Genomic DNA, 16,124 nt, shown 5'->3' on the forward strand with positions numbered 1-16,124 from the left:
GATGAATCCACATTATGAATCAATAGATCTGTTTTCCTTAAGGACTGGGAATTTACGTTTGATATCGTGGAGACCTTGTAGATTTTATTAACCACTCACCATCTAATTTCAAGCTTCGGGTAAATTTACTAGCTTTGACTTCACAGAAACACTTTGCAGTATCTGGCTTGGTTCAATCCCTTGTTTTGATAATTATACCATATTTTCATCGATGATAAATTCATTGCTTTTTTTAACAAATTAACAACAAACAGCACCATCTTTGTAAATCATTACTGTTTATTAGCCTTTGATGGCTCATATGTGTTAGCAATAATCAGTATGCTTGTTTAATGAAGCTATGAAATCATTGTGTCGATACAAGGACATACGTAGACAAGTTTTTTCTCTCTTCTTTATGTATCTTTCTTCCTTTAACACTTGATATTGCTGGAATTTAAATTTTGAAATCCCAGCAAAACGCAAAAAAGTGATGTCATGAAATTTGATTGCAGATTCAATAGATGCAGAAAGTGCATGGGATGGAGGTTGTCAAGAAATGGGTGGTTTGTTAGCAAGTAAATCAGAATGGATTGTAAATGATGAAGAAGAGCTGCAGATAGAAGCTGAGAATTTTTTCAGACCTGAACGATGTACCTACTTTAATAAAGTAATGAAGCGTTTGGAAACTTTTCTACCTGTTTGTTCTGGTATTGACTGCGATTCATTAGCAGATGCTGGTTTCTATTATACGGGTAAGTAATGTGTTTTATTTCTGAAGTTGCTATTTTGATATGTCATAACAAACATTTATCAAAATGCACAAGTGATATGATAAGCATTGATTTGTGACATATGTTCAGTGTTATATTTTGAATATTTTGAGGTGTTACTTCGTATTTAGTGTACTTTAACATCAGTAATACCCAACATTGTATCAGTGATACTACATACATTATGTCTGAGAACTGTGACCTTAGAGAGTCGTCATGTCTGGATAATATCACGTACTACGTCACTTATCGTCAGCCATAATACTTAATATGGCATCATATTCTGTTTAGAGTTATGCCTCGCTTACAACTTTTCACTCTGCTTGGATCTGTTGGAGTGATGATTAATTTTGTGTGGTGTTTAATGCAATATCATTCTTATACAGAATTAAAAATATTAATGTTGAATATATAATAAGATAAATACTTGGATGCAATATTTTTTATCTGTTTTAGGGGAGAATATTAGATGCTTTACCTGTGGTGTCGTAATCGTTTTTGGGCCGTGTACTGATGATTACTGGGTAGAACATGCTAAAACGAGCCCAGGTTGTTCTTATGTCAGAACACAAAAAGGTGCAGCCTATATCCATAACTTGCTATCCACAGAGGTAAATGTTAAAGCTTACAGTACCCTTTATATTACTGATTATCTTTGGTATTGTATTGTATGCATAATGATATAAGTGAAGAAAAAAACAACAGAAATGAACATTGCTGTTCGTTTCTTACTTTAACTATAAAAAGATTCAGCATTGTTTAATTATTTGATAATTATTCCTGCTACATTGACAACATTACATTATATATAGGTAATAACAACCAAGTGATCATTATATATAGGTAATAACAACCAGGTGATCATTATATATAGGTAATAACAACCAAGTGATCATTATATATAGGTAATAACAACCAGGTGATCATTATATATAGGTATCATTATATATAACAACCAGGTGATCATTATATATAGGTAATAACAACCAGGTGATCATTATATATAGGTAATAACAACCAGGTGATCATTATATATAGGTAATAACAACCAGGTGATCATTATATATAGGTAATAACAACCAGGTGATCATTATATATAGGTAATGATCATTATATATTACAACCAGGTGATCATTATCCTGCTACATTGACAACATTACATATATATAGGTAATAACAAACAGGTGATCATTATATATAGTTAATAACAACCAGGTGATCATTATATATAGGTAATAACAACCAGGTGATCATTATATATAGGTAATAACAACCAGGTGATCATTATATATAGGTAATAACAACCAGGTAATCATTATTCCTGCTACATTGACAACATTGCATTATATATAGGTAATAACAACCAGGTGATCATTATATATAGGTAATAACAACCAGGTGATCATTATATATAGGTAATAACAACTAGGTGATCATTATATATAGGTAATAACAACCAGGTAATCATTATTCCTGCTACATTGACAACATTACATTATATATAGGTAATAACAACCAGGTGATCATTATATATAGGTAATAACAACCAGGTGATCATTATATTAGGTAATAACAACCAGGTGATCATTATATATAGGTAATAACAACCAGGTGATCATTATATATAGGTAATAACAACCAGGTGATCATTATATATAGGTAATAACAACCAGGTGATCATTATATATAGGTAATAACAACCAGGTGATCATTATATATAGGTAATAACAACCAGGTGATCATTATATATAGGTAATAACAACCAGGTGATCATTATATATAGGTAATAACAACCAGGTGATCATTATATATAGGTAATAACAACCAGGTGATCATTATATATAGGTAATAACAACCAGGTGATCATTATATATAGGTAATCATTATATATAGGTAATAACAACCAGGTGATCATTATATATAGGTAATAACAACCAGGTGATCATTATATATAGGTAATAACAACCAGGTGATCATTATATATAGGTAATAACAACCAGGTGATCATTATATATAGGTAATAACAACCAGGTGATCATTATATATAGGTAATAACAACCAGGTGATCATTCAGGTCTTTGAACTTTGTGTTTCATGGTTGTTCATCTGTTATTTTGAGATTGACTGGAAAAATAAAAATAGACAAATTCTCTTTTTTATCTTTTGAGATGGATTTTGTATGTTTTAGACTGCATGTAATCACATTGTGGTCATGGAGTTAGTGCACCTCCCCATCTCGATTTCTGAGTGGCTCCTTTGGTTTTCAAATTTAGACACACAGCATCACTGATTAGTCCTAGAAGGACGAAACAGCTGTATGATGCAATTTAATTCATTATTTGACTCCACTATATTTAATTTGTATTGAAAGGTGTCCTTCAACTTTTGTTATGCTTATATATTGTAATCAAAATTAATGTGCATGATATTTGATGTTTAGCAAGTCTTGGTAATAATTTAATTTTGATAAATATCAGATAACATGCACAGTGATTTAGATTAGTTTGAAATAGTTAGAGATTTGCTACAGGTAAATTCTGAAAGTCACCCGGACGACGTGAAAGGAAAAAGAGCTTTATTGTTTGAAACGTACTTGGATCCTGATGGCTCACGATTTTATGATACAGGTAAAGTATAGCTGTGTAATTATGTCTCCATGCAATAAAAACGTTTCCACAATTATACGTTTCTGTGACGCAACATATCTTGTGTGGGCTTACCTGTATCAGTATACAATTCTTACGTTTACAGTGCATTCGCTCATTAGTAATATGAAAATCCAGATAAATTAACAATGAACAATTATTTGAAACAAAAGAAATTTGCATTTTGTGTAAAGACTGTCCAATAGTTGTGCAAGAACTGGAACAGTGAGCTTCAATAGTGGTAGTCTCTTAAATTTATAGACACATACTTCCAATTAAATATCAGAATAAGGGTTTCTGTGTCAATTTACTGCCAAAGATATATATAGGTATAAATCCTTTGTTCTATTGATATGCTGTTTATGTTTTTTAAAGGTCTGTCCTTCTGTAATTCCTGACAGCGAATCAAGCTTGAGTTCGATATACAGGTGGAATTTGTGAGAAACGCCTGTTATCTTACATGATAACCTAAACCATTTCATTTCAGGAACTGCTCAGAGTGCAAGAATTAATACTGTACTGAGAGGATTGTTTGGATGTTTGGAGCTATTTCCTGATCAAAAATTTCAAAAGGAAAAGCAACGACCAAGTGTGATAGTTGGTGCAAAATATCTTCTGAAAGGTATAAATGATGCCAGAGTCCAAGAATTGAGATATTTGCTCAGCAAAGAAATAAGGAGTAAATCAACTGAAGTGTTCGAATTCATTCGATTGTTAGGTGAACAGCCAAGAAATAGAGGCGAAGTGCATGTATTTATTGTACAAAATGTGATGTCACGATTATCTAGCTACAGAGTTTGGCCCCATCGTAACATCCGTACAGGTCCTCTGGTAGAGGCGGGATTTTCCTGTAAAGAACCTCAAACTTGTTTAGTTAAGTGCATGTCATGTGGACTTGAACTGAATGCATCAACTTTAAATGATACAACTCCACTTGATTACCACAGGACACAGTCACCAGATTGTGAATTTTTCAATGAAAGAAACTCGCCAGCATCAGATGGCCACCAAATCAGGACTTCAAATGATTTATCAACGGCCCAAGTTCTATCAAGCGTCGATAACCATCAAAGAGCAATGGAATATGCTGCTCAGACAGAACCACAGATCAACCTGCAGAGTATTGATTCTCAAGGTCAGTCTCGGTCAGGAAATAAGCAAGAAGAAAACGATACACCACCACAAATGCCTACAGTTCCTAATGATGGGAATATCCATGTCGATGAAGCGACTTTACTCAATGATGGTAGACAACTGCAAACAGAAAATTCATTTTCCTTATTTTCAAACAGCGGAGCAGGTGTATCTGAACCACTTATTGCAGAGCGCCCTAGAACTGGACAAGGCTTTGATAGAACTTCTCTACCTGCACCTGACAATAATGTTACTTCAAGAGGGGAAGCTGTGACAGAGAATGAAAATGTCATATTGGGTGCTGAGGGCAATGATAATTCCTTCCCAATACGTAACCCACGCTATACAGAAGAGAATGCTCGTCGTGAAACATTCACACACTGGCCTCATCGCTCGTCACACGACATCGATCGTCTAGTAAACTGTGGCTTCTTTTATACAGGTAAGTAGAAAGAATATTTTGTTATGTTAAAGGGATTTTCAGAACAAGTCAGTGTTTCTTTGATTCTGTTTTAGTGAAAACATGTGACTTATTAGAGTCATTTTCTATTATGTAGTTTTGCGATTCTGTATAAATTTCCGTATCTATTTGTACTATATTTAGATTTTCAAGTTTTCTTACAGTGTTTCTGCTGCTTGTTTCTAGTTTTGTGTTCAAAATCATCCAAATATAGAGATGCTATATTTACATGGTCTAGTTGTGAGTTGACGAAGGTTTGTTTGTCAGAACAAAAAGATATCTTGATGCTGACAATACTTTAAAAAGTTATTCAGATTTGCTCTTAAAAGCTACACAACATTCAGAAATTTGCGACATGTCTGGAATGTTCCTTCACCAACATTCAGTTTTGATCACCTACCATCATCAGATGATGGGTTATTCAAATTGCCATAAGTCCGTGGTCTGTGGTCCATCCGTCCATCCATCTGTCCAAGGAATTTTTCCGGCTTATAACTTCCAAACCATTCAACTCACCTTCACAAAACTTGCTGTATATATTAAGTTAATAACCTACTTGTGCCTTTTGCTATTGATATTTCATTTTTTCTGTTACCATGGAAACATATCCAAAAAGCTACAAATTTTGTAACCTTTCCACTCAACTCCAAAAATTTTTCTGTATATTTTATGTTAGTGCCCTAGTTAACTGATTTTACTGTTACCATGGAAACAGATAACCCTGATCACAAATTTCAGTTTTTCTGAACCAGTGCTCTGAAATTGTTCAAGATAATTTCTCAAAACCTTTTACACTTTTAAAGCTAGTAGTATGTTTTTCTCCAGTTGAATACTTTTTCTTTTACCATGTAAACAGATAGACCGGATCACAAAGTTCAGTTTTTTCAGACTAGTTCTCTTAGAGCATTCAAGGTACTCAAAACTTTGTACAGCATCATTTAAGTACTCTTGTAGAAGGTCTCCATTTCAATACTTTGTATGGAACAATAACAAATAGAAATTAAACTTGTTAAAATATTAACATATATGATTGTGTGTTTTTCCATGAAACAGTAGGGCACGGCAGATAATGTCATGTTTTACGTTATTTTGTTGTAGAAATATATTATATAAAACTGGCCTTTCAGGTTTTGGTTGTTAGTTCTGAATTAAAGTCTTTTCCGTAATGGGAAAACTGTTGAATGATCATTTGAATTTTTTTTAATTTGGTTGTTTATAAAATCTATATAAATGTCTAATAAACATCTGAAAGAAATTCCATAAAATACAGGTGCTGGTGAGGAAACTGTCAACCTCTAATGGTGACTAGTTAATCAATTTCATTAAAGAATTATTGCTATAGCTTAAACATGTCTGAAAATTGGGATGGGCTGTCTGCCTATCATTTGCCTTCAAAGTTACTGTTCTTGGCTTTATTGTGTGTATAACAAAGAAAACTAAATAAGATTCCTTTATATAGCTGTTCCATCCTTCTGTGACTCATTAATGGTGCTTTGTACAATTGATTAGCTTCACCATGTCAGTGGGGTACATTACTGTACGTAGAAATATTGTGTTCGAAGTGATACTGGCAAAGAAGAAGGGTACGGATGGAGGATGTGAAGGGGAATTGTGATGACTTTAATGACTTGTTTTAATCCGAATGTCCCAGTCGTGAAATGTTGGTCGAACCTCGCTACACAATGTCTTATCACCACACTGAAGTCGTTTAGAGGATGGCTTCTGTCCAAGTCCAGCAACCTAGAGATATATTTCATAATGTTATTTGCCTGGCCCATGTACAATATATGTAGCATTATGTTCTTTAAAGGTCTAGTACACAGATAGAATAATATGCATGCAATGGCCCTGTCTTTGGCATTTCATTGTCTTGAGCGAAAGGTTTAAAACATCAAGTTGTATTTTAATAATGATTTCCTTAGGTCCTGAGCATTACCGTCTTATTGATATTTGTACTTTTAGCTTTACTTTTAATTAGCCCACCGTCATAAGATCAAGCCACAGTTAGACTGTGGTTCCTCCTTCGTCTTCCTGTCTGTCCTTAAGGGACACTGATAGACTAGTTTCACAGATTTTACTTAACAGTAAGGTTGTGATACATTTTGCTCAATAACAATAATCCTTGTAAGACATAATCCAAGTGTTCACTTTTGAAGTTTAAACTACATGTAAAATCTTTAACAAATCACAAATGTTTACCTTGCAATTTGAAGATGACCTAAATTTGATTCTTTTAAGATATAATATATGAGAGAAAAATGACTGATGCCTTTACTCTTTCTAGGAGCCGAGGATATCGTCCGTTGCTTTTATTGTGATATTGGACTTGCCGAATGGAATCCTGATGATGACCCTTGGGTGGAACACGCACGTCATAGTCCGGAGTGCCCATATCTCAGGGCGATAAAAGGTCAAGATTACATCAACAACATTCAGACACAATGGGCACGAGTAAGTATAATGCCATATAAATAACAAAACATTCAAATATCAGCATGGATGAGATGGCAACTTCAATTCTGACTGTCTAATACCAAAAGGAATTTTTAAAAAAATGGAAATCTGACTGTTTTCTGTTGTAGATTTACACGCCAAAACATCCCCAGCATTCACAAGTTGACACAAGACGAAGGACATTTAATAACGAGGCTTGGCCAAGGGACAATGTTTTACAGACACCTGATCAGCTCGCAGCAGCTGGATTCTTTTACACAGGTATGTTAATTATAGAAAGGTCTGAATGATTTTTGGAAGGTTATTGTTGAAAGGAGGTTTAGAAGACACAGAAGCAAATAATTGCTTTCAATATAGTGCAGAGAGAGTGTTTGTATCTGTCAAATATTTAATTAACCAGTAAATGATTTCAAGTGATAAATTACCAGGTAAACTGATTAATGAAAAATTCCCATGATGTTAAGATTCTTATATGATGCTAGGGGTGGTCGGGTGGCGTAGTGGTAACGCACTCGCCTTTCACCTAGCCGACCGGGGTTCGATTCCCGGAACGGACGTGAAAAGGTAAGGGGTCACCTACCCGACCACGTGGGTTTTCCCCGGGTACTCCGGTTTCCTCCCACAATAAGACCCCTCACGCGCTTACATCTGAGCCAACAACTTGTATTGATGCAATGTGTTATTAATCTTAATATTTTATGATGATGTGCACCCATAGGGGAGGGGGACACTGTTAGATGTCACTACTGTGATGGAGGTTTGAGGGAGTGGGAACCTGAAGATAATCCATGGGTAGAACATGCTCGCTGGTTTCCATTCTGCAAGTTTGTATTGAAGATAAAAGGAATAGATTTCATCCAGGCATCTGCTACAGGAAATGTAAGTAAACTTGGATGATATGTAAGTGATCACTCATATTGTTTTAACTATTACTGTTATTTGTAATCATATGGCCATTCTGCCTTCCAATCTCTTTAATCTGGCATCTGTTTTACTGTTTTATGAATGAAATGTCATGTATCATTTTAAGCCCACGATCATCAGATGGTGGGATATTCAAGTCACCCTATGTCCGTGGTCTGTGGTTTGTCTGTCTGCCCATCCGTATTGCTATTTCTTGAGAAGATTGAGATGGATATCTCTCATATTTTATATGTAGGCTCCCTAGTTATTCCAGTTAAATTTTGGAACTGATCAGAAAAGCAAAATGGTCGAAAGGTTGCCATCTTGGATTTTGATTTTGAAGTATTGTTATCAATATTTCTTGAGAAGTGCTGGATGGATCTCTCTCAAATTTCACCTGTAGGTTCCCCTTGGTCCCTAGTTGCATTGTGCTGGTTTGAATTTGAGTCTGAATAGAAAAACAAAATGGCTGACAGTCAGCAATCTGTGATTTTGCCCAGTAACGGTTGCTATCGCTATTTCTTGAGAAGTTCTCAATTGATTTCTCGTCATTTCCAAGGTTGGTTCCCCATGATCCCTACTTGTGCCCATTTAATTTTGGAACTGATCAGAAAAAACAAAATGGCCTACATGCGTCCATCTTGAATTTTGACTGAAAGTTTCTTCTTTAGAAGTTCCAGATGGCTGGACCTCTCTCAAATTTCCTATCTTGGTTTTCCTTGGTTCCTAGTTGTGCTGATATTGATATTGGGACTGATAAGAAAAACAAAGTGGCCAACAGGTGGCCATCTTAGATTGGGGAGTCAAAGATTATTATCGCCACTTCTGCAAATGAATTTAAAATTCTTATCATTAAGAGCAAAAACAGAGAATAAAAGGGAATGATTAAACTTTCAAAGAACAAATAATGATCAAAGAATGGTGGAAGCAAGATCTCTCTTGGATCTCCGTAATCAAACGATATCTTCTGCTCTGGGATTTGATGATAACATACAGACTACGTTTTGGATGAAAAAAGGATGATATGAAGTTTTATCGATGATTATTCTTAATGATAATTTTGTTTTTTTTTTTTTTTGTTTTTTTTTTTTTTTTTTTTTTTTTTTTTTTTTTTGTTTGTTTTTTTTTTTTTGTTTTTACAATTTAAACCTATTCTACCTGGTTTGTGTATTTTCTCAGCCCACTGCAAACGGGTTACCCACTCCTGCAGCACAACAGGTCACTGAAGGTGAGTAACATATTGTTCTAGATATGACAATATTGTTATTTAGTGTCTTTCAAAAGTTCATAATTAACTGTAGAACAGATTCTAAAACCTATGACACATTTGACATTAGGAAAATAGAAAAAAATACAGGTTAAGTCCAAATTAGATCAAGTTTTGTATTAGAGAACTTCAACTTTGTACATGTTTTGAATTGATGACCTAACAAAATGGATATTAAATAGAAAAACAGACAAATAATCAATAGGTTGTTAAACTTACGCATCTTCTTTGATTATTATCCTCTTATAGTTGAGATTTAATCCCCAATATTTTGATTTTCAGCCCCACTTACAATGAGCTTTGTTGAAGCGTGTAGAATCCGGGAGCGAAGAAACCCTTTGTATTCTGCTGCAGCTCAGAGTATAAGAACTATGGGTTATTCCAAATCAGCAATCAAAATGATCATCGACTTGTACATTGCTCGCACCGGTATGACATGTCTGTAGCGAGTGTGTATGTGTGTGTTATCTTATGTGTGTAGATATCGAAAGAATTTGCGTTTTTAATTTGTTTTTGAATGCACTTGTTCCTACACAATTGTGTTAGTATCACACATTACTTTTGAAGAATGGACCAAATTTGGTTGGTTTTACCTGGTTAAAATAGTTGGATTCAAATATCAAATTGTTTGGGTCACCAAAGATGCAGGTTGTAGTTTTCACATAATAATATTGATTTTTATATGGTGAAGACCTGTAGTGAAAATGAGTGTGATGAGGACACATAACAATGGTAACAGTCAATGTAGAGTTTTCATTGTTGCATCTTGAAGCGTATGATCATCTCAACTGTATTAATTCATAATTCATATACAAATGTATTATTACTTGAAATTAATAGGGTTGATAATTGATTGTTAAAGAAGTGATACTCTCAAATCATTTTTGTTAAATTAAGTTATGTCAGAACGAATTTTTAGATAAAAAGTTTCCTTCAAATCCCACCCCTCCTCAAAAAAAACAAAAACAAAAATGAAAGGCTTTTGAAATTGCCATCCTTTCTTTGATATCTGTAAAAATACATACCAGTGTTCAATACTAAGGTTTATCCATTTACCTTTTATTCTGTTGCTATTGTGCATCGTCCGTTGTCGTGCACAGTCTGTAAACTTTTCCTTTAATGGCTTAATGGCTAGGTGGATTTCAACCCATTTTGTCTGAAACATCATTGGGGATTGGGGATCATTTCTAAAATTCAAAAGTTTGAATCGCTCCTATAGACCAGGGGCAGGGCCCCAAAAGGGGAAATTAAGACAATATTTTTTATGCTTGAATGGATTTCAACCAAATTTGGTCTGAAACATCATTTAGAGTGGAGATTCATTTCTTAAATTCAGAGAGTTGATTCGACACTGAGGGACATTGGGAAGGGACCCCAAAAGGGGAAGTTAGACAATATTTTGCTTCGAAATGCTACTCTTTCATAATGCTTGAATGAATTTCAACAAAATATAGTGTGATATTTCCAAGGAATGCTCAAAAACTTGAATTCATCAAACTTGCCAGACCACCATCAGCGAATTCTGTGGTTTGTCCATCCATTTTCAATTGTCAGATGACTGGCTATGGTCTTCTTGATTGAAATTGATGCCCCCTTTAATTCAATTTAAATAAAGTCGATTTCTAATCTCGCCCAGATACATAATTTCAAAAATGTTTCACATGTGTGGCTCTATCTTATCTATTAAGGTGTGTTTTTGAAGGTATGATTTGTTTGACGAAATTTTGATGCCTGTAATTGATTCAGTGTTGAATATCACAGTGAAGGTTGATTAAAAGTCAAGTCTTTTCTTGTTGATAGGGAGACGAGACTTTAATGCTACTCACTTGATGGACATCGTCATGGAGATGGAAGACGCAGGTCAGCAATTCCCAGAAAATGATGGGGAGGATGATGATGAAACAAGTAAGTGTTTCATGATAAAGAAAGCAAGGTACAAACTTCACATGATATACGCCCTGTTGCAGTATTGGTGCTACATCACGCAGTTGGTTAGATATTCAAGGGGGTTACTCTCGATATCGATGACTGGAAGATGGACTTAGTTTGCAGTGTATGGAAATATAGGTTGAAAAAAGTATGATAAAGTTATACGGATGTCATGATGATTACATTAGGAAATATACTACAATCTTGTGCGATATGTGTGACGTGTCTGATGTTCATTAGTATGTCTGGTGGTTCTATTGATGTTGACCTTCTTATTGTTAAGAAAAGTGACCTAACTTTTATTAACCAAGGTTTGCTGACTCTTTAGTTACCTTTATAAGCTTTCCTCCTTATAATCATGAAGAGGTCTTTCTTTGGTTAGTGAATGTGAATTTAATCTCTGATCACTTGTTGTTTTTTTCTTTGTTGTTTAATAACATCTATCAACATGTAAGGAAAAAAATATACCCAATCTTTTTAGGCAATCTGACCTGAATAGTCAGGATGACTGTGCTGACCAATATGTATTGTCACATCAGTAATACAAAGTTTAGCCAGTTAACCCTTTAATACCAGTGATTCATGGGATTATGGTAACAATGTGGTAAATGTCTGTAACAAGAAACAAACAAAATGGACATTAGAATTCGTGGAAAACCAAAATTAACCTTATCCCTATCGTATCTCGCAATGTAATCTATCACAAGTAAGGGCTTCCATACATTGAAAAATTGCGCAAACTGAAAAGTCTCTGTTTCGTCCATTGTCGTGCGATGTGCACTGTCTGCCTTGTGTAAACTTTCCATTCAAATGACTTCTTCTCAATAACCAGAAGACCCAGGGTGCTGATATGGATCTGCAACATGATTGGATGAAGGGCTACCAAATTTGTTTATATGAATGGTCTTGACTTTAATATAAAATATTAAAATCTTTGGCCTCTTTCATAAGTAGTTCTTTATAGTCAGATGATCATTAAGGCCTTTAAGCCTCTTGTTAAGTCACTTAAGACAAAGTCTCAAGTGAGCTATTAGGATGGCCTTTGGTCCATTGTCATGCATCGTCTTTCATAAGCAATTAAAATTTTTTATTTCTTCTAAATAACTCTTTATATTTATGTACAATATGCAAGTATGCTATATACAATAACCATCCTTTACCATTTTAAAGCAAAAGCCGAAGTGAGCGGGCGTTCCACCAGTGGAGACTCTCTCCTGTCTGGTCTCTGCTCTTCTCTTCTCTTTTTTCACAGACCAAGAGAGGTCTATTTATACTAAAATATCATGAAACTGTTGGTAAAGTAATATTACACAATAGATGATAGGCTAACAAACATTGATTATTACTTGAGCAGCTGACATAGACTACTTATACATGGGAATGGTTGTAGATTAGGATGTTTTCCACAAGATAAGTATACACTGACCTTCATGCAAACGGTCTAGATAGGGCTCGGGTAATTACTTATATTATCAAGGAATGAATTAATACATTGACATGTTTGGCAGATTAAGTGACAACAGTATGTTTCTGTCTGCTGGTCAATACATGATTGCCCACTGGTCTAGAGATGTGAGTTGACTTTAGCTGGTCTCATTCTGGCATTTAAATTATGATTAGAAATTTCATATATGTCAAACTGAACACAATTTAGAACAACTTGATAAACTTACATATTCACTTTTAATAGTACACTAGATCACAGGGGTGAAATGTGTTAAAATCTTCAAAAGACTTCTTCTTAATAAACAAAAGGCCAAGGATAATGACAATGGACCTGTAGCATGCAGAGATGAAGAGCAACAAAATTTGTTCAAAAGAAAGACTTTCAAGGTAAAAGGTGTAAAATTTCTTGAATTTTTTTTATTTTGGGTCTGATAAAAAAAATTGGAATGGCAGACAGATGGCCATCTTAGATTTTGACTTTGCAAGTTTGTTATCACTCTTTCTACTGTATAGATCTTTCTCAAATTTCATGTAAAGGTTCCTCTTGGTCCCTAGTTTTGCCTGTTTGAGTTTTGGACTTATCACAAAAATAAATGGCCGACAAGCAGCCATCTTGGATTTCGCATATTAAAGATTGTTATCCCTGTTTCTTTAGAAGTGCTGAATAAATATCTCTCAAATTCAATGTGTATGTTCCCTTTGGTGTTTCCTTGTGCCCATTTGATTTTGTAACTGATCAAAAGAAATAAAATGGCTTCCAGGTAGCCATTTTGGATTTGGCAGGTAAAGATTATCATCGCAATTTCTGCATAGGAATGTTCAAATGTCTTATCATTAAGAGCAAAAACAGAGAAGAGAAAAGAAAAGAAGGGAAAAGATCCAACTTTCAAAGAGCAAATAAAGAGCAAACAATAGTGGGCAACAAGATCTCTCTGGGATCTCTTGTTTTAAACATGATTTCTATGACATGTAATAAGAAACACTGTAACTCAGATGACCTTTGAAAGCCCTTGGGTTTCTTTTTCCTGTTCAGGTGAATCATGTTGACTCGCTGATGGTTCTTTTTTAGGCTAATTCCTTCATTTAAACTATGACAGGAATATTTTGTATTTTCATGAACCTGAAAAATATTTGTATCAAAACTTATAATTGATGTCTAAGATAGGTTTCAAAACAGAAATAATAAATAAATGTATGAATTTGATGATTTGATGATTGATTGTTTTATAACAAATAACTATGCATTACAGCTTATGTGACATGATGCCTTGCCATTTACAGGTAATTTCGCCAGATATTCCATTTATAAGAAAAGGAATTTCCAACATAACTCCTGCAAGGTGGCATGTTGCCGTTGACCCCTAGCATTATCAAGTGGGAGCAGCTAAATTTAAAAAAAGAAAATTTCATCAAGAAATCGAAAGAAAAAATTTGACAAATCACAGAGCTGCATTTTGCATACAAACAATGAAAAATTAATTATCATTTATTCTATAATATTTTTTGACAACGACTCCTTATGGTCAGAAGGTAGTTTTTCTGAAAGCCTTCCCTTATTTAAACTTCATGTGATTGTCACTGTTCGGAAAGATGATGCCGTAATCAGTCAAGGTGTATTAAGTTGATACGATTGTTCTCATGTCCTTGCAACGGCTCTGGTTTCCAACATTTTGTAAGTAAAATGTTGCTTGTGCCTTTTGTGGCTATTTTAGAGTTTTATTTATCTTTCAATAATTGTTGTTGGCCTATACAATACATTATGGTTTAATTGTGATCGTATTATTTTGGAATCAACAGGAAGACGTCACCTTTTATTTTACTGTTTGTATAGGTATGGGAGCTGCTGGAGGGAACATCGCAAACATAGTAGAAGAAGAAATGGAACTGTGTAAGTAAGCTGGTAGATTTGGTCGGATAAACATTTAACATACATGTATATAGCTGGTTTTTCAGTGTCTTAATTAACAGTGAATATACTGTATAACTGTTATTTTTAAGAGTCAAATGTTTCACAATTTTCTTTTAAAATGATCAAGCAATAAATAGTGTAACAAATTAAAATTTTGTGATCTGGATGTAAAAGAATGTACTTCTAAAAGGAAAAATGCCATACAGCAAAAGACATAAAAACATATGATTTCTTTCTTTCTTTTGTTAAAGCTCCAGCTGCAATGAAGAAAGAGAATGAGTACTTGAAGATGAAGTTCAAGTGTAAGGTTTGTGAACGGCAGGAGAGATGTATTGTATTTGTTCCTTGTGGCCACAGGGTCACGTGTCAGCAGTGTGGAGAACGGGCAGATGTCTGTATCCATTGTAAAAGTAGGATCGATCAGCGATATAAAACCTACCTTAGTTAGAGAATGTTTTAATACCATTTCAAAAATGTGAACAGTTATTATTTTTGATGTCATGGAATGAAATGATTCATCAACGGGATGAAAACTGAACAAAGGGTTTATGATTTGTCTTTTATTTTTGACCTATCACCCCAATGCTTTCTAGTCACTGCATTCAAATTTGAACAGTTTTATTCAAAGGCAAATTCTGTCTTGCGTATATGGTATCATAGTTTCTCGTTAGTTATCATATATTTCACTGGTGCATGTCTTTATTTTTTTTTTTAATCTTGCTTTGCCTTTGTAAGATATGTAAATATTCTGTAAAACTTGTGAAGTGTATGGTATTTAACAGGAAAGCATTCCCCTGTCATACCCACTATGAATATAATTGTTTATGGTATTCATTGTAACACCAGATTAAGGTGCAAATCTGGCAGAATTGCTCAGTATTTGTTAAAGAAATAATTAGTGTTTCATTGAGGTACAGTAAAACACGCCATTATAACTATATATTCATCGTTTGGACTAGATTTTGTCTGCATATTAAGTACTTAACCATCAAAATATAAATTCTTATTTTTCCTAGTGAAGATGGAAACCGGATGATTGTTTTTAAATGGAACATGCTAGTGATTTACGAGATTATCTTCTGTGCTGTAGTATAGGCAAGATGTTTTGGTTAAAAACACCACATTATTAAGCAATTTCCATGTGTGCTTTTACTATACAAATTATTGAATATTACATTTGATGTCGGTTCACAATTGCATATGCTTTCTTATTTTCCTTTTTAGG

At 34.2% G+C, this 16,124-nt stretch overlaps 1 protein-coding gene across 1 annotated transcript; it reads left to right on the forward strand.

Moving 5' to 3' along the window:
- The first annotated feature begins 535 nt into the window (after positions 1-535).
- On the forward strand, positions 536-15,589 carry LOC132564369 (baculoviral IAP repeat-containing protein 3-like). Its single transcript, XM_060229023.1, has 12 exons — positions 536-734; positions 1,209-1,363; positions 3,283-3,379; positions 3,885-4,973; positions 7,276-7,442; positions 7,574-7,706; positions 8,164-8,324; positions 9,528-9,576; positions 9,898-10,044; positions 11,416-11,520; positions 14,822-14,878; positions 15,151-15,589. The coding sequence occupies exons 1-12, from the start codon at positions 539-541 to the stop codon at positions 15,345-15,347; spliced, it is 2,553 nt and encodes an 850-aa protein (XP_060085006.1). The 5' UTR covers positions 536-538; the 3' UTR covers positions 15,348-15,589.
- Positions 15,590-16,124: the final 535 nt, after the last annotated feature.

This window comes from Ylistrum balloti, unplaced genomic scaffold, assembly GCF_031769215.1.
Source record: "Ylistrum balloti isolate Yb309-2 unplaced genomic scaffold, AGI_CSIRO_Ybal_v1 Utg372226, whole genome shotgun sequence".
In the NCBI taxonomy this organism is placed as follows: domain Eukaryota; kingdom Metazoa; phylum Mollusca; class Bivalvia; order Pectinida; family Pectinidae; genus Ylistrum; species Ylistrum balloti.

Coding starts and splice junctions, on each gene's coding strand:
- LOC132564369 (XM_060229023.1), top strand. CDS start 539: ATGGGTGGTTTGTTAGCAAGTAAATCAGAATGGATTGTAAATGATGAA. Junction 8,325..9,527: donor AGGCATCTGCTACAGGAAAT/GTAAGTAAACTT, acceptor GTATTTTCTCAG/CCCACTGCAAACGGGTTACC. Junction 10,045..11,415: donor CTTGTACATTGCTCGCACCG/GTATGACATGTC, acceptor TCTTGTTGATAG/GGAGACGAGACTTTAATGCT.